At 45.3% G+C, this 24,428-nt stretch overlaps 1 protein-coding gene across 3 annotated transcripts in view; it reads right to left on the bottom strand.

The window, feature by feature from the left end:
• ABCA1 (ATP binding cassette subfamily A member 1) overlaps positions 1 to 24,428 on the bottom strand; it is a 91,386-nt gene that overhangs the window by 32,095 nt on the left and 34,863 nt on the right. For all 3 annotated transcript variants that reach the window (XM_038169977.2, XM_038169979.2, XM_038169978.2), the window contains exons 6-11: positions 16,207 to 16,328; positions 12,986 to 13,177; positions 6,252 to 6,338; positions 1,504 to 1,744; positions 830 to 969; positions 31 to 147 (exon numbers count right to left, since the gene is read on the bottom strand). In XM_038169977.2, coding sequence (XP_038025905.1) covers positions 31 to 147; positions 830 to 969; positions 1,504 to 1,744; positions 6,252 to 6,338; positions 12,986 to 13,177; positions 16,207 to 16,328 — 899 coding nt within the window. The remainder of the gene's footprint in view (positions 1 to 30; positions 148 to 829; positions 970 to 1,503; positions 1,745 to 6,251; positions 6,339 to 12,985; positions 13,178 to 16,206; positions 16,329 to 24,428) is intronic.

The raw sequence follows: 24,428 nt of genomic DNA, 5'->3' as shown, positions 1-24,428 counted from the left end.
CAGTGGTTCTGGCAAGAACAGCATACTGACCCGAATCAGATCCATTTCCTGACTGCTTTCCATAAATGTCCAGATCTTCGGGCTTATCTCCTCCCACATCCCCCCGAGGTCACGAAACACACCCAGCTCCTGGAATGTCCTGTTCACCTGTCGGCAAAGAGAGGAGGAAGGTTATTCCCAAAACCTGGCTCAGATCCACAGCAGGCTGAGAGGGTGCATTGACCTGTCAAGTGAAGTACTGAGCATTGCTTATATTCAAAGAGCAACAGCTTCCGCAAGGGCAGGAGTAAGGAAAGGCACGTGCAGATTGGAAGGAAAATTAGAAGAGGGAGTGAAGATGGCTGTGGCTGAGCAGTGCCTGCTCGGAGGACTGCTCTTAAGGCTTGGTGGAATTTGGAGATGAGGGGCACACAGAGGCAGCCCGTCCCCATGTGCTAGGAGGGTTTGCTAAGGGGAACTAGAGATCACATTAGGTAAACTGCTATCAGAAATGGTTAAGGATCAGCTGATCAGCCTGCAGCGGAGGAGAGAAAAGACATCTGAAGGCATATCAAGGTCTTTCCCGGTCTCATATCCCACATCAGAGCTGCAAATCCTGTGGGTAATCACAAAGCACCACCACAAATGTCTCCAGTAAGGTGTAAACATGGAGTTCAGATGCCTTTTCTCTTCGAGCCTTTGGCATGGGAAGCGAGCGACTATGGAGACTGTGCTTTGTGGACAATCATTTCTAGGCTTGCATCTGGACCCAATTTAACACAGAGAAGCTTAGCTGTACAGCCAGAGCACATACCTCACACTGCGTATCAGAGGATAGGGTTAGAGTTACCTCAGTCATGACCTTCCTTATGGCTGGTGTGTCTGGAGTGTACAAGACCTTCCCAATCAGCAAGGGTTTCAAAGCCCTCCAAATAATTCTGGAAAGCGGGCTGGATTCCAGGTTCTTCATCAGCTCGTTGCAGTAGGGTGCTGAGGAGGAGAGGACGGGGTGAGTGGCTGAATAGCACTGTGACAACTGCAGAAGGCACATGACCCACTCGCATGCACTTTAAGGACGGTCACAGCTGAAAGCAGAGCAGCTGTCACAAAACAAAAACCCTCCTCTGCTGCAAAGCTCCACAAAATGCCCTTTTCAGCCTGAGCCTTCACCATCTGCCCAGCAAGCATGGAGTACCTGCAGAGCTTCCAGCATTAATGGCATATCCCATGATTAACACAGTCACATTTATCTGCACAGCCCATGCAACACGCTGCATGCCAAAATTTGCACAGAAAAGGCCAGATTTCCAAAGACCGCATGCAACTGTGCTCTCCGTTCCCTTCAAAGAGGTCCACATAGCTTTCAGTGGACCTTCTGCAAGAGCATGTGTGTACTTTTCTTGAACAGTAGCAGGTATGCTGACCCTCAGGATCACCTGCTTTCACCCATGGAAGTTTAGAATACAGCGGTCATTACAGCCATGGAGTGGATGGGACCTTAGGCCACGACAGGGTTACACTTACTTGTGGAGTTATCATAGAAGTTGGTTACATCATCTTCAGTGTTGTTGCCTCCGAACAGCGCTTTGTAATTGTTGTCCTCGTACCAGTTGAGGGATTTAATTTTGAGCCCTCCACCTTCGGGATGGCCACACACAATACGTGACACAGCCTGGTAGATCTGCGTAGAGGAGTTTGATGCGTTCACGTTGGTCAGGAACATCACCTCTTGCCTCATGTCGCTCCAGCTCTTCATGCTCAGCAACTGGAAGGGAATGGGAGAAGAATGGAGACAGGGGTAGGAACTGGATTAGAGAAGGGAAAAGATCCTGCCGTTCTCCTTCAAGCCACACATCTGTTTTCAGACAGATGAGAATCCCACTGGATGTACAACTAACAGGAGAGACCAGAGGAAGTGTGTTTCCCCCCACCACTGTGGGAAAATGTGGAGACCACGTACTTATTGAGCTCTTTATTCTACGTTTTCTCCTTCAGTGTTGTGGTGGTTCCTGCCTTTCCTGCCCTCTCACATGGAAACCACTTCTCTGGTTGCACAATAGTTCACATTCCAGCAGTCCCCTCACTCCGGGGTGGAGCGACTCAGAAGAGGGAATAAGGAAACAACACGGAGTGGGAGCAGCTAATCAGACCCAGCCTTGCAGAGCTGCAGGCCCCAGCGCTCTGGCAGTGTCACCCGGCACAGCCCCACCAGGGTCAGCAAGCCTCCTCAGATTTACACCAGGCAGAAAGTTTGACCTCCTAGACCAGCAATGTTGTGCCTGACCTAGCACCTCCCTGCCCCTTTGTCAACAGCTTTGCTGAAAGCCCAGGAAAACAAGCCCAGCTGCAGCCTCAGGCCTGACCACGGTGTGTGCCTTTACTCCACAGAACATGAAGCCAACCACGGTGAGAAGCCTTCTCCTGCCCTGCTCGCTCAACACCAGACACAGAGATGCAATGCTCACAGCTGGAAGGGAGATTCTGTACTGCAAGACACATTTACTTGTTGTGGCAGCTACCTGCAGGATCTGTCACCAGCAAAAGCAGCAGGTGGTCAGCCTATGACACTGCATCGATGTCTCCATGCTCAGAGACATGGCCAGGCTCACCACAAGGAGAAAAATGATGCACATCCATGAGCACTGCTTTTGTGCTACACTGGACCACTACTCTCAGGCTCTCTGGCTGGAGAAGCAAGAAAACAGAGGTGTGTCCGTACACACGAAAAGTCTGTTTAGCTCAGTAACCTCTGTGATGGTGACAGTAAGTGGATGTTAGGAAACAAAAAAGCAAGGCCAAGAACAAACTTCCCCCAAGTAACCTTCCAGATTCCAATTATTTTCAGCTCAGGGAACTTCTGTCTATTTGCTAACTCACAATGAATGTCTTCCATGGTATTTGAACATCTGCAAATATTTAGCATACAACATATCACTGGAAAGAACCTCCTCTCCCTCTCCTAAACTTGGCTACTGTTAGCTTCACTTGGTGCCACACTTTTTGCACAGTGAACATTCAGTCCCTATCTCTTTTTCTCTGGGCCACTCAACTTGACAGACCTCTGTCATACCCCCAGCTCATCTCTTTACCAGGCTGACAGGTCCCAGACTGCTCTCTTGTTCCTTACGTGAAAGTCATTCCACTTCTAAATGTCCCCATTGCCCTTCTCTGAACTTTTTTCAGGTCTGCTACTGTGTTTTGGAGACAAAGTGCCTTGCTCTGTACTCCGTATCAAACAGGAGGGCAAACCACAGATTTGCATAGTGTCATGGTAACATCTTCCACAGTTGGTTCCCTATCCTTTTCTAAATCTTTTCTAGCATTTGATCTGATTTCTTGTCTGCTACTGAATATCAGGTGACATGAACTGTGATGCTCTTGCTGTGCTGCCCAGAATAGCGACATGCACTAATAAGGGCAAGCAGAGCTGCTGAGACACCTATTTGTAATTGCTCCTCAGATGCATCTCAGAAATAACATTAGATGGCCCCAATTACTCTGTTTTTGGAGTCAGACAAAGCCCTGCTGCCAGGTCTGCCGTGTCTTAGTTCTGTCACCTTTGTTTAAATAAAATGGCAGGTATTCAAGGTCTAGGACAGTTGGCAAAGCTGGCCCACAACAACCCCTGAAAGCAACGGTGTCCCATAATAACTCAATGCTAATTCAACCGAGGCAGGTATACCCAGGGTCTCTGGCCCTACCCTGTAGGTAAACCTGGCCCTTTGTGTTCATTTGTAGTTCTGTGCATGCTCTAGAAGTGCCAACATCTGGGCAAAAAAAATCTTGATGCTAAACAAGAGCTATTTTGTGTCACATACACAAGGAGCCTCTATTTTTAGCTGCCTGAAAACACATGACACATTGATATGATAGAAGACAGCTGTGAGAACAGCTAAAACCTGGGGATTCAGTACTTGTATCCAGACTTGCTTCAAGAGTACTTTCATCTCCTCGCTGCTCACTGGTGCCTTTGTCTGCACCCTGGTGCCAATCAATCAGGCTCTGCAGATTCAGGGTGACTGACAGGGTGCTAACATCGTAGGATGTGAATGAAAAAGAGAATATAAGACAACAACTGTACTTGGTTAAATATACCCAGGTGGATTTTGGATTTGATGTCTCCCAACCCAAAAGGCCAAGGCTGCACTTCAGGCATAACAGTGTGAGTCTCCAATTCAAAGGGATGCCTTGGGAGGTTTTGGTACTTTAGGCAAGACAGTTGAATTTTCTTTGGTAAACGTCCACTGCTTTAGCTAAAGTGCCATCAGCTCCTTAGGACAGGCAAAGGGACAGAAACAGAAAGGGTAGCTAATTGCCACAAACTATCTTGCAGAGGGATTGCATTAACAAAAGTATTTGTTATTTTAAAAACAAAGTTTGAGCAAGCAGCTTTGTTTCATCTTTGGCACCAGCAGTTTTACAATAGATGTGCAGAGCTGCTCCGTTCACACCACTGGAAGCAAATATCTCACATGTCTGAAGCGTTACTGAACTACTCCCAGACATCAGACCTGGCTCCGTGTTTCTTAATAGTTGCCCTCACTCTCAGAGTTTAATCTGCCCTCCTGGGTTGATTTAAAGAGCACAGGGACACTGACCCAATCAATCCCCACACTAAGAGACAAATATTTTGTTCAGACTATTCTCTAATTAAAATTCCTTGCTAGAAAGGCTTCTAGACGTGGCACAAACAATAGCTCTCTCCACCCCCTCAAGCTGCTGCCCTGTGAAACAAGGGAGCAAGTCCCTCCTTTTCACACAGAAATCAGCCTGCCAGACAATAAGAAGTAACTTTCGGTCAAGCCATCTGGAGCAGCTCACGCTGTACGCAAAGGAAAATGCTGCCTTTGTTTGCACAGTAATAAGGCAGCATAAAAGGTAGTCCTACCCAAAACAGCTGCCAAGCAAAAGGCACGCTACCCTGGGACATTTTCAGCCACATCAGCAAACTGAATGTCACATGGTTTCAATTATTTTTATCCCAGACAAAAAAGAAGAAAAAAAAAAAAAAGAAAAGAGAAGAAAAAAAAAAGAAGAAAAAAAAAAGGCAAGCTTAAGTGACGTAACGGGAAACAGCTGTAACCAAACTCTTAAGGGCAGCCTCCCTGCGAGCAGCAAGAGCTCTGCCGCGGTCTGAAGTGCAGCTGATCCGGGAATCATCTTAATTTCACTGCAGAAGGCAGCCAGAGGCAGGTTCTGGGGCTCTGGGGTGAGGGACGCGTGCCAGGGGCTGCTGGCTGGCACGGCGCTGGCTCCCGGCGGGGTGGGAGGGGAGCGCACGCTGCTAACCCCGAGTGACCCGCTCCTCTGCGCTCCCCGGGGTTACTGCCGTTCACCACGGACGGACGGAAGGCTCGAGGAGGAGGAGGCTCAGTTTATTGTTTAGTTTAGGTGCTTGTGATCTCTGCTAGAGGGAGAGAGAATGTTTTTTTTTGCCTGGTAGCAGCACGTCGAAGTTGGAGCCGGGCAGAAAGTGGCTAAGATGTTTCTGGCTCCAAAAATTAAAATAAAAAAAATTGGGGTTTGGGTTTCTGACTCATGCTAGGCATGCAGGGCTTTATTCTTAATCCACCATTTCACCTGCAAAAACAAATACAGTCTCTACAATGTCACTTTGCCTCTGCAAATCCCTGTATTTTGCCGGAGCCTTTCTCAGCTGCTGCTGTGATGCCACTGCATTGGGTGCCCCACAAAGATCAGAAAACAATCTCTGCCCCCAAAAGCTACTTATCCAAAGACAAAGAGCAAACAGTACCCTGCAGTTTGCTCAGTTGTAACATCCACAACACCTCTTCCACATGCCATACCCTCACCAAACCTAAGAGCAAGTATCTGCAACATAGAAACACACCTGGCATGGTTGGCAACGGAGTGAAAAAGCTGAAACGGAGGCAAACCTCCACAGGTAGTTTGCGAGCTGCTGCTAGTCAACAGATGTATATTGCAAAGGTAACTGTTGTGCCACCGCTGAGAAAGTAAACCCCACAGAAAATGTAACTCCTGTGCCTCCTGGGTGTACCCAATCTTTTAGCCACATGCCTAAAGATTGGTGTCCACGATTTGGAGTTCTGTGCGCCAAGGGGTTGCACAGCAGGTGCTGCCTCTGTCAACATACAGGGACAATAGCTGTAGGACGGTGGGGAAATTTGAAAAACAGCAAGGGGCTTGACTTTGAGTTGCACCAAGGAGACTTGTGCTTCTTGTACTCGACCACAGGCACGGGCAGCCACCACCACACCAATGTATTCTTCTGACACAAAGGACACACTTACCTCTTTAACAAGCTTTCCCAGGCTCTCTTTCAAAGCCTCCACAGTTTCTGACAGATCCCGCAAGGAAGAGTTAAAAGAAATGTGTCTCTGCAAGAGATAAAAAGAAGGTGGGAGTCACTGACAGGCACCAACCAACGTGGAAATTAAACCATTGTAGACATCCTTGTAGAGAAGAATAGTTAGGACTGCTTACAAAGCAAAGTGATTGACGGGGAAGACAGGCTCTCCGTGCAACCTTGAACTCAAGCAACCCCAGGCTTCCGCACCCCGTAATGCCATGGAGACTCCACAGCTTCCAGCTCAGAAATCCTGCTGCACAGCACATCTCACCTTCAGGTGATCTTCATCACCTGAGTCCTCCCATCAGGCCTGTGCATTTTCAGACTAAACCAGTGGTGCATTTTAAAAGAACCAGGTTCCATAAAGCAACAGCACCACAAGAGAAATAGTGACAGGTTTCTAGAAGTGGAAGGCACGGTTTCTTCCTGGAAACTCCATTTGCTCTAGCAGTTGCTTGACCTGGGAGTCCCACTGAAGACAACTCCCTGTTTATACCTGCCCTCCATGTAACTGGAGGGGGGGCTGGGTTTTTCTTTTGTTTTTTCTTCTGTTTTCTTCTGTTTTATTTCTGGATAAAGTTAAAGCACTACCTTGTATGAGAAACATTTATTGCAAGAGAAGCATCAAGACTCTTTAGCCTAATGCTTTGGACACAATCCTTCTTTCAGAGGAATGAGGATTAAAATCATTTCCTAAGATTTCACATTCATAGCTACATGTTACAGCATTGTGACACAGAGGAACAGTCAAGACCCTTGATTTTAGTACAAATCTTTTGGGCTGAAGCCTTTCATTTTTTCCATCCTTCCCAAGGCAATTGCTGGAAGCAAAGTCTGGAGTCTTTCACATGCTCCAGCTGACTTGCTGAAGGGTAGTAAGAGTTGGACGGTGTCAGCTGGTGTAACTGGGCACTGTTCCACTGATCTGCTGCTGGGATATTTACACCTAGCTAACTTTGCTGAGTGCTCAGTTCATGCCTGCTCCAAAGCCAGCTGTAAATTCAGGGAGGCTTTCTAGCGTCTATGAATTTCTACCGAACACAGACCTTAAGGTTCACATAAACCAAAACACATCAGAGCTAGAAGAAAAGCAATTAAAACTCCCCACAGGCTAAGATCTTCAAGCCATTTTAAAGGAATACACACAGCAAATATCAAAGCTACGTACCTGCACTACCACTTCAGCAATGAGATGAAGTAGGAAGTCCTAGATTCGTGCATACTGTAAGACAAGCCCGGTCAGCTCCATTACACTTCATCAAGCTCTATGCAGATTTGCATTGTTCGGTGTATTCAGAAGTGATTCAGGGACAGGGTGGATGAGGAAGGGTTTTCTGATGATACTAATTGGTTCGGAATAGTGAAAGTTGAAAGCCAATTGCAAAGGATTAGTGAAAGACCTCATGTTGACACACTGTTATAAAGTGCCAGATGAAATTCAGTGCTGCAAAGTAAAGTACACAGGGAGAAGACAGTTCTACCTCAAGATACCCTGGGATGGTTCTGAACTAGCTAGCACCACACAGAGAAGAGATCGCAGAATTACAATGATAAGACAGGTCAACATCAATATACATCCATGGTGCTTTCTTGTCTCTCAAGTACTATGTGCAATTTTGGATCCTCCATCTCCAAAAGAACACAAGTACAGAAGAAGGCCACAAGTATGATTTTAAGATACAAATGGCCTCTGATGGAAGAACAAGAGACCACAGTTCTTCAACAGAAATCTTATTGACAAGCAGAGGATATGACAGGGGTCTGTAGAATTAGTAGTGGGATGGAGAACATGAATAGGGCATGATTGTTCACTGCACCTCATCACAGAAGAACAGAGGGCTTCCATTGTAATGATTGGTTTAATACAAACCGAAGGAGCTACTTCACACACAACCCAGTCAAAATGGAGAAATTATGTGCACACTATGCAATGCTGAAGGTAAAAGTTAACATGGGACTGAAAAAGGCTAAGAAGAACTCATGACAGAAAAAAAAATACCAAGTTTCCAGGCTTAGCTGAAGAAGTAGCGCTGTTGGAGTAGCACTCAAGGGACACCGGGTTGAATAGGACTTCGGTCTGAACAAGTATGTAAGCCTTATGAGATTCAAGTTTTCAAATCTGGCCCTGAAATGTCATCAGTTTCCCTGGAAAAGAACTTTTTGCAGTGGCTCTGCATAGTTCTTTACATTCAGAAGTGTCCTCTAGATTCAGCGCTTCTCAAGTAGGATTGGTCCCAGTGTGACAGTGTATTTTGCAGGTGTTTTCGCTAGAACAAGGTGGGGGTAATGACATCACCTGTGGGGGTAATGACATCACCTGTCTTTTCCTGGCACATGGTGGAAAGACAGAGTTCTAGCAGGTTTTGAACAGAGCTGCCCCGTACAATTACTGTGCTGGTGGCTGGTAAGTTATGCCTTCATCTAGTCTTGCCTTTTAGGGCATGCAAATGTCTTAATATTCTGCAGCTACCCAATGCACTAAGCACACGCTGTGTGCTCTCATGTGCGCGCTTACAGGACACAAAACACAGAAATACTCGAGGTAACTAGAGTTGACTGCCCAGTCAAGACAAGCCTTAAATAAACCCACCTGTCAGCTCCTGCTAGAAGGGATGGAAAACTCTTTAACATACATGAGAACACATCCGTATTTGAAGTGCTGGGAGGTTATAACAAAATTGTCACTTGCTGCAGCATAACAGCTAATTGCTTCTGCTTAAGAGACCACTGCCATGTTTGCTTTGAAACAGTTATTACAATTTTACGCTGATCTTAGTGGAAACTGAGCACTGAACTTTGCAGAAAAATCACATGCTTTGTGTTTCTGCTTTTGTTTCCTGGGAGTGGAAGTCCCAAAGTACAGCTGCTTGAAATCATGATATCATTGTGCTTGACCGAAAACACTCAAAAGAGCAAGGAAAGCCACAAGTTTAGTTGCAGCATGTATTTACATTAAGAGACCTTTTCTAAAGCCATTTTTTTTCAACTGGAATGCATTCAACATTCAATACTTAGTTCATGCTAACCATATGACAAAATGCCAGCTGCATTATGAAGGGAAAAGAACAATTGGAGTTTCATGTGCTCACCCACACTCCTTCTAGCACCACTACAGTACAGAAGCCACAACATGTTTATGGCTTGTTATAGACCCACACCACTGGAAGTGAATGTGGCAAAGCCCTTCTTAAGCAGCACTGCTGAGACAAAATCCCACAAGGCCAATCTGAAACGTCTCTGACACTTAACAGTCTCCCTCCAAGTTGTTTTTGAAACTGGGGAGATTTGCAGAGGTAAAAGTTGTTGCACAGACATGTAAGTTTATGCTATAAGACAGTCCCTACCCATCAACACCAGTCTGTTGGGACATCTCTGACTTAATGCCATTGCTCTTGATAACCTTCCCCTGCCTGCACAGTTCTTCCATGGGACAACTCCTGGCCTAGCACAGAGAGATAGCTGAAAATAAAACTTGTCTGCATGGAATTAGAGGTTCTGTTTCTCTGTTTTTCTCCAACCAGCTTCTCCTGCCCCACTTTAGTCTCACTGAATACACCCAGTGGAAGGCAAACCTTCCACTGAAGACAAGCTGTGCCTGCAACTGGCTTGAACAAAATGTACTACAGCCCATTGTTCTTATTGTTGGCCAAAAAGGCTTCAGGGAATGAGTGGGACCTAGAAAAAAGAATCTGACTTTTATAAACATTTGTTGCTTCTAGCAGATCGAATACTCCCTTCAAGAAGGAAAGCTGATCCTTTGCCATGGCACCCTGTGATCACTCCCAGATTTTCTTCCATGTAAAAAGCCCTCCCCAAATAGGTTCTTACAAAGGAGGTAACAAGGAGGCCTACCTGAACTTCCCCACCATACCTCTACCATCCTGGCTCTGTTTTCTCACCCTACAGGAGTAGGGTAAATGAAAGTCACACAAAGGATCAGTGGCAGAGCTAGAAAAGCGTAGGTAAAAATTTTAATTGGAAATCCTTTATCTTAACTGTACTAATCCACTTTGTGCAACACTCAAGTGTCTGTTTGGGATAGAACAGATGAGCAGATATGCAAAGACAAGTATTGAGTTTTTGCCTTCTTTTTCAGACTTCCTTTACAGTGCCATGACATTCAGAGCTCACACATTTCACTGTGCACCTGTTCTAATTTGCTTTTTAAAACTCTGCTCTCTTCGTAATTCACAAAAAAAAAAAATACTGTTTTGTTGTGAGTTACCTGAAACACTTATTGTTTCCCTCAGGCTGCAAAGGCACAAACACTTTAAGATGATAGAAGCATGTGTTGACACAGGGGTCTCAAGCCCCCTCCCCGTACACCCCGACCACTTGGTTCCCAGTCTTATACCAACCCCCCTCCATCTTTCTGCACATATGTTTGTGTAACCATACAATTACATTAGTTCACTCTAATCCAGGTCAATTCCCTAACGCAATTTGCTTATGGTCTTGCGGAGGGAACAACAAACAGGAATGTACAGGGGCAAGAGCACGCAGGTGGATGCTGGCCTGCATCTTCCATATGCAGCACACCAGACATGACAGCCACTTGAACAGCAAAAACTTCCATTTTACTGTTCAAGACTTTAGTGTTGAACTTACACAGTTCTTGTACATTTTTCCAAGTCCTCGTCATTCCAGTTATATCTACCTAATTATATTAAGATGTTTTTTTTCTCTGCCTCCCCAAAAACCAGCAAGCAGAGCTTAGGTCTCATCATGTGAGCCAAATACCTGCCTCTAAATTTCTGTTGTACCTGCATCTGACTTGGCCCTTACTTTTACTTTACTTTTACTGACATCAAGGGGATTAAGCCAAAAATTAAAAATAAATCTCTGGGACAGTCAACTTGTTGGCATTGGTTTGCAGGCTCTGTAGTGGATAGGGTGCACGCTAGCTTCAGCGTGCTTGTCCAAGATTTGACCCCACTGCCTTTAATGATAAGCTATTTGTCAAAAGCCTTCTTTGTTTAAGAACAGAAAGTTCTCTCTTTGTTCCAAGATGTTACTACAGGTCAAGGCATTTTTTTTTCAGCCTTTAAAGCCACCAAGTTTCAAATGTATTGGTCATGATCCTGATGTTATTTTAATCATTTTGCCTGGCCATACTGAAGCAACTTGGTTTTATTTCACTCACTGAGCCATTACAGCAGCTTTTACTAGTGGATAGCATGCAACATTTTTCTGAAGAAACCCATGGACCTCTACTGGATGGTGTACAATATACAGCAGGTTTAGAACTTCTGGCTTCAGGCCTTGGGCTTCTCTGAAGCCAGGCTCATGAGCACAATTCTCAGAAGTCACCCAAAATTGCTCTTAATATCTCTACTTTGCTGTTGCCAAGTAGCACTATCAGAGTGGCTTATGACTCCTTCTTTCACCAGTAAACAATACAGATGTAACAACAGAGACATAGTATCTGCTTCTGCCAGCTCCATTGTAGAGACTTTCAAACATGAGTAAAAACAACCTGGAGTCTCCAGAGGGCCCAAAAGGACGATGATGAATGGTGCTAGCTGGTTACTTTCATCCTGCTCAGTTCCAAAAACTCTAGAGACTCTGAAAGATTTGAAGTGAATGCATGCATATACATCGAACTGCACAAAAGAAATTGCTTATAGCCGTTTTCTGTTTTTTTTTTCATTTTTTGCTCATTTTTGTTACGAGGATGGTTTCAGTAATGTTACCTCATTTCTTAATACTCATGATTAGCTTGCTCTTCCAGCAAGAAAGAAAAAATGCAGATGGGGGACACATGGCAAACCGAAAATGATCGGCAGAGAGAACTGTCCACTGTGCACTGCACTGAAGAGTAACATGATTCCGGTACTTATTAATGACCCTCTTTGACTGGGGACAAAGCCAAGCAAGTGGTACATGACTTTCTGTCCTGAAAGGCTCATCAAATCTGGAAACTCACACAGCCGAAGTGTTTATTTCTTTCAGTGCACACAAGAGAGTGTTTGTTTTACTGGGTAACAGAGTGGGTTCTGTGGTCCCTTCTCTCTGATATTTCCAGCACTAACTTCCTCAAACTTTTGCTCTTTATCCAGATATTGTGGGCATGTAACAACAAAACATCACTGGGGTTTCTTAGAATAAGTGGCTAAGTCTGCCCGGACTGCAATCACCCCCTAATTGATACGTTTTCCTTAATTTCAATGAGTTTTGGAGCACTTGCTCCAAAATCTGTTTAGTTGGTCAGCCTTTCAAGCAGGGTCTTTAACTATTGACTCCTCTTCATATGAATTAAACCTGCTCTTGGCGAGGAATTTCCGCACTCTACATACAGCCCCTTGCTAAGTGCAGAGGATGACGGTTTTAGCACCCAGCATGGGCCGGTGTAACATCTGTGCTCATTTCAGCTGCGATACAGCTGACCAAAACACAGGGACAACCCATCATCTGTTTGTTACTATACCGCATAAATATTTTCCTCTTGACAAACTAAATCATAGCCCACACACATTTACACTATGCAAGTAACACTGCAACGGAAAGGGTAGGAATGACAGGAAGAAGCAACTTTGTTCAAGCTTCAATGATAAAGACCATATTCTTTCTTAATGCCAATAAACAATTCACTCTAGAAATACAGAGATAAATTCCCAGATTGAAAACATCACAATGTCAACGATAGCTTCTCACAAGTTCAACTATTAGACTCACCTGAAGAGGCTTCAAAGGATTCAGGTTAGCACGGAAGGCTTGTTCGGCTGCAAGGAGCTTTTCCTTTGGTAAGGCGCAAAGGAAGGCTTCAGAGTCCATGGCCACTGACTGATTTTGGATTGTAAGAAATTCAGACAGCATTGAGCTATTGCAGAGATCTCGCAGTCGCATTCGGTAGCCAGACACTATGACCTAGAGAAGTGAGAAAAGCATATAAATCTCCCTACGTGTAAGAGTCATAGAACAAAGCTGGTTATCACCTAGAAAAAACTAACCATTCATGGCACTTCCAGATAGAGGGAAGAGGGCATTTTTCTCTACAAGTTGCACGGTCCCGACCCACACGCAACTCTGAATTCCAAGAAAAACATGTTTCCCTGCAGAGTACGTGGGGGAAAAGTCCTGGGGGACACAGGTCTCTCTCCACTTCCCTGCACACGTGCTCAGAGCAGCGGTAATCTTGTCCTCCACAGCAGCCATTTTCTCCAACCAAGGGTACACGCATTGCCCAATATTCTGTCTTCTGGGAACTGAGCCACAGGGACAAAGCAAGGCTTGTGACCAGACACAAGTCTGGCAAATATATGTGAAGGGCAAAAGACCTATGTCCCCAACTCCTTAGTTGTATCTGCCAGCTACGTTTTCAGTGTGGTTCTGGATCAGGATCACCTTCTCCTGTAGCTCTTGATGCATCTCTTTACTAGCAGCCAAGATAAACATTTTGCAATGTTTCGGGGGCAGATAATGTACCAGTGAAATAAAGAATAATCTTACTGACTGCAACAAGCAAGAGATAAGATCCTCAAGTCTTCTTTTATGGGCATATTTTTACTTAAGGTGATGGTTTGCTTGTGGATGAGGTTTACTCATCCACAAACAATCACCTTGTTTGTGAAGGAAATGCGTAAAATTGCTCTGATTGATCACGAACACCTTTCAGCCCTGTTAGGCAAGTTTATTTCTTTAATAAGGTCAATAAAACATCTAGGTTTGTTCAACAAGAAACAGGTGCACAGCAAACAGGTACACATTTCAAAAAAGTAATAAACACAAAGAAAATCTGAAATCTTTTTGGAAAGGATATTTTGTTTGCCTTGGGGCTAGAGAGAGTGAACAATTTTATTGTGAACACACAGTGAACAAGAGCTTTACAGTTTATGCTTTCTGTTCTTTTGTAATACCCAACATGCATTGCCCAACTTCCAGCAAAAACTAAAGAGGATTGATCTACATCCCAGAAGAGTTAACAGTTTCTGCGTAATGCTGGTAAGCTTGAGAATTTTCTTGTCTTTCAAAACCAAAAGGGCATCAACAATCCAGGGGGAAAAAGCGCACTATGTTCAGAAAACAAGCAGATGGAAATGATATGAGAGGGAAGAGATTTATAATGCAACACTTATGCAAACCTTTAACTTTAGTCTGCATCCACATGCCAAAAATAGGATGTTTCTATGCTGCACACTCGGCTGAATACACAGAATAGCTCCTGCATCAAGAAGTCAAGACTTTTTAGAAAGATTTTTTTTTTTTTTTTGCCAGCAGCGTTACTACCACATGCTGTAAAAGGGATATTCCTGTGAAACTGGAATGACACTCAGGAGTTGTGGGCTCAGTCAAAAATAGCTTCCCTGGGTGGATATACAGAAAACCAGTGTCTCTCAGTGCTCACTTAAAAAATGAGGATGAACAAATCTCTAGTGTCTGACCATCTATTTCACTCAGATTTCAAGCTCCTTTGGATAAAAGATACTCTTACCAAACACAGCCCATCCATGGCTCATGACCCTAACACAAAGGCCCTACCTACCCTTCCAACCTACCCAGTCACACCTAGCCAATTCTTTTCAACATTTTTGAACCACCCGAAGCCACAGCGTCTTCAATAAGCAAATAAATGGCAGGTTAGTTCCCTAAGACTCCCAAAATGCCAAGCTCATTTCCAAGAAAGCAGTCACAGGTGACTGTTTTAGCTTCACAGGTCACACTGTCCTCTCCTGGGACTGTCCCTGTTGTATAAAACAGGGAGATTTGTGCCAGGCAGCATACACCCTGGCCACTGTTATTTACTCCTCACTGCCATTGAATGGGTCACGCGGCAGCCCAGACCAGGACCTCAGCCTTTTTCCCGCAGATGTGGCCCTACTCCTGCCATCCGAGCCATGATCCAGCATGTGATCACACAGCTGCCTGCCCACTGGTGGTCTGGGCTCCTTCCAAACCCCATGGCCCCTCAGCATGCCTGCTACTATCAGAGAAACACGAGGTTGAGCTTCTCTGCCCCAGGAAGCAACGTGCACATCTGGACAAGGCTTTGGCCAATTTTATGCTTCTGTAGCGTATGTGGTGCACTGGATACATGACCCTGCTTAGGACACTGGAGTACATTACAGTAACATCAGTGAACTTTCTCCTCAGAAATTCCAGTTCCCTGCTTGCTTACAAACTGTAATGCTGGGCTTATCAGGCAACTATAGGGCACCGACAGACTGCAGGAGAAGGCTGCATTTACCGTGAGAGGTTTGCATAATCGGAATTGGCCTTTCTGTACAGCCTTATGTGAGAGAAGCTGTCACCCATTTATAGATTTGTCATCTATTTTTTTTCACCTTTTTTTTTTTAGTACAACTTAACTTGTAGGAATAATTATGAAACTGCACTGAAAAAGATGGCTGGCGAGAATTCACTGAAGAATGAGACACTATGTGGAAGGGGGGCAGCAGCTGCACCTAGAATCTTAGACTGGCTCGGGTTGGAAGGGGCATTAAAGATCATCCATCTAACTCCAACCTCCCTGGCACAGGCAGGGATACTACCCATTAGATCAGGTTGGCCAAGGCCCCATCCAGTCTGTACTCCTGTCTGAGACTGCCCTGACTCAGGTGCAGCACTAGCAACCTAATTAATGTTTCACTGGGTGGAAAAAAAAAAAAAAAAGAAAAAAAAAAAAAGGATGGGAAATAGGAAATTCCATTTAGCCTGAAGGGTACAAGGCTAGTTTCTTATGCTAATCAAAACATTTCCTTGTGGGTCTCAGTGTCTTTTTACAGTTTACAACCAAATAAAACAGTAAGTTGAGGGTAAGGAGGAAGAGAGAAGCAGGGATTACATTTTCCTCTCTGTACAGCACCTAGCACAGAGGGGTCCTGCACTGTGGATCATGGCACTATAGTTAAACAAACAATGGACTGACCATTATTTTAGTGGTTGAAAGCGCTCTTTACCTGCTGGAGCTTGACCTCTGCGTTCAGTAGCTCCTCTACTGCAGATGATGGCATGGACACATTATGATAGAGGAAGTCTGAGAACGTCTCGTTGTCAACCAGGAAATCCCGAAGTTTCAAGTCTGAAAAGTGACAAAACCAGCAACATTTTGGTCAGGGCAAAGCCAAAAGGAAATTCATGTGAGAGCTCTGAACAGGAAAAGCAACAGCTGACAAATAGGGGAGAGGGGATTACGCAAACAATAGCATAAAGAAAGCAGGAGCTGCTAGCAAAATGCTCTGAAGCACAGCAGCTTTGAGAGATGTCAAACTATGATGTCTTGATCTCAAAACGGGGGGAGGGAGGGATTAAAAGCAACTTTATTTAATACTTAAACTCAATTTGCACACACTCTCCATTAGTCAGACACAGAAGCAGCAAGGGAGACCAAGCTATAACCCTGCACTGGGGTGAAATCTACTCCAGCATTAGCCTTGCACAAAGACTCAGGTTCACATAATCCCTGTGCTCTTACTGAATGCAAGACTCAGCTGGTACATGGACCATGGAGGGACTTAGTAGTCCGTATTTAATTATGCTAATAGTAACTATAAGATGTACTCTACAAAACTACTATATGTACTCTACCACAAAATATTTCTAAGTCTGATGTGTGCAGACAAAAAGAGACCAGCTCATATAGAACTGCATGAAAACATAGGAACAAATCTTAACCACTCTGGCGAAATTTCTGCAAACACTTTTTTTCCGTTTTCTTTTCACAAAGCTTCACCTTCACCTTCCATCTCCCAGTTTTAAACAAATGCATATCTCCCTCACAGCAGATGCGAGCCATCTGGAAATTACAAATCCATGTACAGTATTAAAGTTCACAAGCCCGGAGCTTAAGCAACTGACTGCCCCTCATGCTGTTTCTTTCTTTCGAGAGGCCAACTCGCTTTTCACTATGCTTAAGTAAGTGGAGACCAGGGAAGCAGCTATGGCAGGGAGAGCCGAGAGAGGAGGCCTGACGGGATTTGCTGGGGTGAGGATTTCCAGGTGATGCTGAGCCCACCAGCAGGGCATCACGCTGCTTTGTCTACTCAAGGAAGAGCAGGATGTGGGAGCCCACAGCCAAGATCGAGCCCTGACAGGAAAAGTCCCGCAGGCAGCCCTAGGAGTAACAGGCGGAGTAACAGCAGCTGCTGCTACCCCCAGCATTTCATTTTTTCGCTTCACCAGGCTGGTGATCCCTCCTAGTAAACCCACCCTGGGGCAGAAACCCCATCGCCCGTGGTGCCAGGCCCAGCCCGGGCAGGCTGTGGGCGCCCCGGCAGCAGGCCACAGGCGCTGCTCCTGCGGCACGAAGCGCGCCGGGTTACTGTCGGTCATCGCTCCCTCGTCCACATCTCCAGTTACAAACGCCCTGTCGCCTTCTGGTTCCGCGCGAGCAGCCGCCGCCACCACCACCACCCTCGGCCGCAGCGATGCAGAGGTTACTTCAGGACAAAGGCTGCTTCCTCGCCCTCTGCGTTTGCAGGAAACCTCGCAAGGAAACCACCCGCCGCTGCTGCCATAACGTGCGGCCGCCTCACGCTGTCCTCCTCCCCTGCAGAGGCTAAAGCAGCCGGCCTCAGTGCTGCTGAAGGAAAACCTCCCCAGCCCCATTCCTTGGCTGCTCCTGAAAAGGCACGAGCTGCCCGAGCGCTCCTGCGGCTTGTTTGTTTTTTTGGTGAGATCATCAATGGTTCAGAGACTCGGGTGGACAAAAGGGTAGCTGGCTGAAGGTGCCCTAGCATGCAAAGTTCAGATGTTTGCAAGATTTTTCATGTAGTCTGTCCCTGTTCGGAGGATTTTTCAAGTTCCTCTTAAAGGGGCCATGCACCTTCAAAAAAAAATATCAAGCAATAATTCCCCTATTTTTCTGAATCCTCACTGTTGTTTGTTTGAGGGGAGAAGAGCAAATGCACTGGGTCTGCCATGCGAAAGTAGGATTTTCTTGGTCAGCAGCAGACTCTGTAGGTAGTTGTAAGAAAGCAACATGAACAGTGCTTGGACTCCTGCTGGCCTCTCTGTAATCACCATGGGGAGGAACAGCCTGCCATCCTTCACAACTGTAATTAACCCGTCCAGGGTTAACAGGGTATTTCTCCCCTTCCTTTTTATCACGCCGAGTATTTTCAGACTTGCTCGGCACTAGAATTTGCTGAAAATCAAAGCTGACTTCTAAGGCAACTCCTACAAATGCCTGAAGGGGTTTTCATCATCATTTGGAAGAAAACATGATGGGAACAGAACATAAAGTTACCAGCACGTGAAGTTACCAGAACTGCTTGTGGGATAATACCTAGCTTCCAGCTGGCTGGGCATGAACCTATGCTTACTTGGCCATATCCTTTGTGTGCCTGAGACCACACGTGGAAGCTCTGTGAGACCAAGGGGCCAAATCCAAACATCATGGTCCCACTGCACCACCCCAAACAAACAGACAGCCTCTCTCTCTGTGCTTTTTTTCTCCCCCACCCTGTCTGGTCCTACTTCTAGCACTCACGGCTCAGTGTCTCATGTCACACCCCCAGTCACAGAGGCACGCGTAACAGCTCGCACGTGAAGCCACAGAAAAGCACTGCACACTGCAATCAGTCTAAATTCCTGTCCTGGGTATTTCAAGAAGATGAAAGTTAATAGATCTTTCCTCTTGAAAACAGACATTCTCCTCCAAGGTTGCTTGCCCACAAGGGTGTATGAAATACAAGAGCAGTAGTTGAAAGAACCACCCCAAAAATAGAAAACAAAAGAAACAGACAGGTCTTTTGAAGGCTAGTATCAAGCTTACCTAATAATGCAAACATTTGGAGTAGAAGAACACATTTTACAACCAGAGGCCAACTACTGTAATATTTTCCTGCCATAAAAGCTCAGACACACTATCAAGTTACTCAAAAAACGTGAGGCAAAATGTCAGCTTGAATGTTATTTAACTCGTGTGTCTTCTCTCACTTGAGATTGATGAAGAGCACTGGTATGGTCAGCTATTGCAACCCATCTGACACTCAGCAATGCAGCTGCAGCATCTGTACAGCACATCAGAAAGACGTTCCTCTGTGTTTTGCTGATGTGGATGGACAGACTTTTCCCCTCTCCCTTTGCCTCCAACAGAAAACCAGGACTGCAGGCTCCCCTCACCACCACCACGGCAGGGTACAGCCTCCCAGTCAGCAACTCAGGTCCCACAAGTCAAGATGAGCCCCAGGCACAAACGTGAGGTCAGACTGAGCCACCACGCTCGTAGATGATCAGATCTGATGTCAGCCCCTGCCATGATTTGGAGGTGGGATGGCCATCTGAAGTTACTGTCTCACAGCAGAAGAAATACTAAGGTAGATGGTGTTCATGGTAGCCTACCTCTGTAATTTCAGTCATGACAACAAAGGAACGAAAGCAGAGCAATGGAGAACAAGAACAGGGGCTGTGCTTATAAACCATGCAAACCACCTCATGTCAGCAGGCCAACAGGACTGATGTGCCGAGCCTTGTTCTGCCAAGCTCCAGCTTGGGCACTGTGTAGCAACAAAGCAGGAGACAGTCCCCATCTGTTTGAAGCAAGCAGAAGTCCACTTCCACTGTGGGGCAGGGAGAAATGTCCTCCCTACAGTCACGCACGGAAGTCTCCAGCAGAACCAAGAGCTCCCAGAACTGGCGGTCTTGTGCCTTAACCACAAAACCACCCTTCCTCTCTGAAATCACAGGTCAGGATTAAACAATCACACATGGCAGCATTTCACGGACACTGACTTCATGAAAGACATGTCTTTCCTGTTGCTTCAAACTGACGCAGGGGGCTGAGCTGTGGGCAGGGAAAACAGAAATTCCGGATTTTCATATTGAAGACCATCTCCTTCAGGACTGTTTTAAATCTGTTCAAGATTCAGAGTTTCCTAACAGCCCTTCCAGCACCTTCACCCCCGAGCACAGAGCCAGACTGGTCCCTTCTGGCTTGAGAATCAAATCATCATGACAATAATAGCAAGAAAAAAAGTCTATTCAAGGCGCTCAAGACATCCATATGAATTAGCAAGAAAAACAGAAACTCCATGCTTGCTACGTTATTGGTTGAGCCGAAGTGCAGAACAAAATATGTCCACTATAAATAATAGCAAGTCATTGCTATGTGGGGTCATGAGAAACATTGCAGATAAACTAGTCTACTTTCCTTCTAGATCTGGACTGAAACACTGATTGTGCAGTGAAGAAAGTGTCCATGGTTCATATGTTCTCCGCAGCCAGAGGTTTTTACTGTCATCACTCTGGAAACACATCACCAGTTACTTTCACAGGCTCTAAACGCAGCTCAATGCAGGAAAGAGCAAGGGAACCAACCCACAGTGAGGAACCTGTTTTAATTTGATCCTCTTACTATTAGTATGACCATGACTGCTCCCAGAGCAAGCAGTGACTATTTCCAGCAAAACTGAGAGGATCCACAGACAAGTGAGAAGATTAAAAACGTGCAGGTTAGAGAACAGGACTGTTCTCCATTCCTTCTTGCTTCACTTGGAAGCACAATGGGCTCATACCTTCCTTTCAAAATTTAATTATGCGGTGTCTTTTTAAAATGAAACAATAGGGTAGAAAAACAAAACCCCACGGAAATTGTGGCTACAGTTTTCATATCCTGAGCACTGCCTTCTAAAAATAAAAGGCATGCAAATCTAGTTCAACATATCTCAGTGTACCATAGAATACAGAGCTCACCAGGTCTGACTTCAATTTGTGGGGTTTGTGCTCAAAGGGTTTGTTCTCCATAAACTGTAGTAAACCAGACTTTCAACCAGTTTAAAACTAACTTAGGCTGACTGAAAACAATCTGACAGGCTGATGTACTGTTCATTTCCCAGCCTCACATGCCGTAAGTCCCTACAAGGAACTCGGTGAAGGAAGGGGGAGAAGGCAATTCATGCCATGCTAATTTAGAAGCTAGGAGGAAAACAGGGCAGTGTGTCCCATCTATAAGTGTGACTATTTATCTTCAGGGAATTTCAGTCCCTACTTACGGAACATTCAGGGCAGAAAACAATTATGTTATTTTCTGGATATCCATTGTGGTTAGCAGATTTGCTACCCTTTGGCTAAGCCTGTGTTCCTCACAGCCAAGCATCAAGACAACAGAGAAGCTGTTGTTAAATTATGACCCTTTATTTCTCATCACAGAGACTGTTAATTGGGCAACCCAATCATTTTCACAGCAGCTGCATCAAAGCATCACTGCAAGATGAACCAGCAAGACAAGACAGGACATACGAAGCTGTAGCTTTGTTAGAATGAGCATGCTTCCATAAATGCCCGAACGAGATACCAGGGAGGGAAGTGGGATTCATTGTACCTGGTTCCCTGCTGGAACAAAACTGCACTTCTGCAGAATGGGCGGTAGGTGCACAGTGCCTCCTCAGAGCTTTCATGTGAAGGCAGTAATTCACATCCACCCACACCAGCCTGATCATGCACCTGCCCATCATGCCTGTGCAACCCAGCTCCACAGTGCCTTGGCATGACCAGAAAACAAGATGAGAAGGCTCCCTGGCCACAGAGCCCTGCTTCACCCAGGGCATTGCTTCTTTCCCACTCATAGCCCCAACAACAGGACATATTGCAAGATACCAAGTGCATGAATGGGCTACCAGCAGACCAAGAGCTGGTATCAGCTCCTGCAGCTGAAAGCATGTACAAGTGGCACACATTACCACCAAGAGGACTCTGGCTGGAGACTTACCTTAACAATTAGCAACTCCTTACATGGGAAAAGGACCAGAGCAGACAAACCAAGTGTGCTTGCAGGATTAACACTTAGACTAGAATTTTGTGCTAATTTGTCAGTGGAGATTATGGGAAGTGTTCCTCAAAAATACTTGACAGGTGCAGTTAAATGACTCCACCGATTTTCATACTCATTGCCTGTCACTGATTTATAGACGAAAGGAGCCTGAGGCTACTTCCCATAAAAAGAGGCTTTCAAACTAAGTAACAGTGGAACAGAAGGGCTCATGAATTGATGCCTACTCTGAGGAAATAGAAGTCTCCTAATGTCTGTTACAGTATTGTACCACTCTGAGCCAACAGCCCAGATCTACAGCGTGAAAAGCAAACCTTCCAGACGACCCACTGCTGAGCTTTGGCAAGGGGGCAAATCTTCATTTGCCCTCATTATAACCCTAACTTCAAGCAACACATCGGGAGAGCGTGATGTGATGCATGGTACATACATACAGGTATTTATTAAAAACCAACCAACCAACCAAACAAATAAAAAGTTACTGGGGTTTAATTTTCCTTTTCCTGTAGGCATCCCTTGCCCCTGGTATGGTGGGAATAGCTCTCAGAGCTGCCTGTATCCCTGCTGATACTGACAAGTGCAAAACTGTTCTCTGAACAAGTTAGACGGCTGTGCCCTGATTTGTTGACAAGAAATCAAGCAGCTCAGCAGGCCTGTTGTGCAGGACCTGCTCATGTGAAAACACAAGCCTAATTTGCTTGCAATCGAAGTGCTGTTCCTTCTGCAGCCATGGCTTGATGTGTTTTCATGGCAGGCTGTAAGTCTGTGCTGTGTCCATCAGAAATGTAACAGTGCTGTCTGTGGAGACATTAGATGACACCCAAGTGAGCACCATTTAACTAGAGCCCGAAATCTTGACATATTTGCTATGTCAAATTTCCCTGGCAAAGTGTGTAGTGAGGAGGCAGCCTCCTGCCCTTCTCCAGCAGCTAGGATAAAGGTACGTATTGTGCAACAGGTCCCCTCTTTCCACCATGGAGAACTCACTTCTCTTGTTCTTCCCACTTGTTGTGTTGGGACCTATAAGTTACGGGGTGAGTCTGAGGTACCAAGCAGTGCTTGGATAGCCACAACAAACAGGCACATCAGAGAGATCCTGTGTGACAAACATGCCAACAGATAGCCTCTGCATCAAAAAGCATAGGCACAGGACACAGAAGTGAAAGCCACATGGTGGCCAGCAGCAGTCCTGTGAACAAACGCAGCCTCCAGAGCTTCCATCTCTGAAGACACACATCCACCCACACCCACACCCCCTGGTCTTGTATAACACCATAAAAAAGATATTCTCGCCTTTTCCCCTGCTGCAAACCAAACACTGTTATCAGCACAGACAACTGTGAAATACAGTTTTCCAGTAAAAAAAAAAAAAAAAAAAAGTTACTTGTATTCAGGCTTTGTACAGTACAATAAATGAAGCATGCCTGCAGAAAAAAAAAAAAAAAAAATCAAATACCCCCACTGTATTGTTTTAAAAAGCAAATTCTGAGCAGGGTTCCAGAGTTCACAAGGCAGTTATAACTGGTTGAGAATTCTCCTGTTTCACAAAATAAGGATAAACTGCTACACTGCACATCTTTCAACCCATGAATTGGCTTGTCAGCTATACCGATGACAGACCTCAGATCTGACCAGATAATGATACTTCATTATTACAACAAAATGATTTTCAGGAGTGGTATGTAGAAAGTTTTTGAGGCATGTATAGGCTATGGAAGATCTGTTTGTCATATCCAGCTCAGAAGAAAAAAAAAAGATACTTGGCAATACCTGAAAAGTGTTTCTAAAGAGCCTGAAGGTAAGGGTTGGTTGCTAAAAATAGGGTTTGGATTTTAACTGCACTAAGAACATTATGCCCTAGGTAACATGCAGATTTTGGATACGCCAAAACATCAGCTCAGAGATACAATAAAATATATTAAAAAACAATAGGCAGGCTGGAAACAAACGGCGCGGTTTGTCCAGCCACAAACCTCTATTCCAATGGCAAAGACTGGTGTGAGAATACATGGTGTGACACTATGCTATCAAAAAGTATGGACCTCAGCAGAAGTTGAAAGTAGGAGCTGTGGCCAACGAAGACCCATGCCAGCGTTGCTTGCACTTGGACAAATGACCTTATATTCAGTGGAAATTCAAGTCACAGGAAAAGGCAGGACTGGACATTTTAATCAAATGACCATTACTAATAGCGGAAGGGCTTTCATGAGCTGGATATGTGAGCAAGCATCTGGGAAACTGCTGGTTCAAATGCAGACAGAAAATACCTGTATCAGAATAGCTTCAGAGCCCTGAAACAAGCAGCCAGAACCACCCCAACAACACTGGGCTGCTTCTGACTTATAGCTGCAGCCCAGCACCATTGGAAAGACTTCCCTCACAAGACCAGTATGGGTAATGATGAATTATAAG

This window comes from Anas platyrhynchos, chromosome Z, assembly GCF_047663525.1.
Source record: "Anas platyrhynchos isolate ZD024472 breed Pekin duck chromosome Z, IASCAAS_PekinDuck_T2T, whole genome shotgun sequence".
NCBI lineage: Eukaryota > Metazoa > Chordata > Aves > Anseriformes > Anatidae > Anas > Anas platyrhynchos.
The sequence above is the reverse complement of the archived record's forward strand: the minus strand, read 5'-3'. Positions and strand labels throughout refer to the sequence as shown.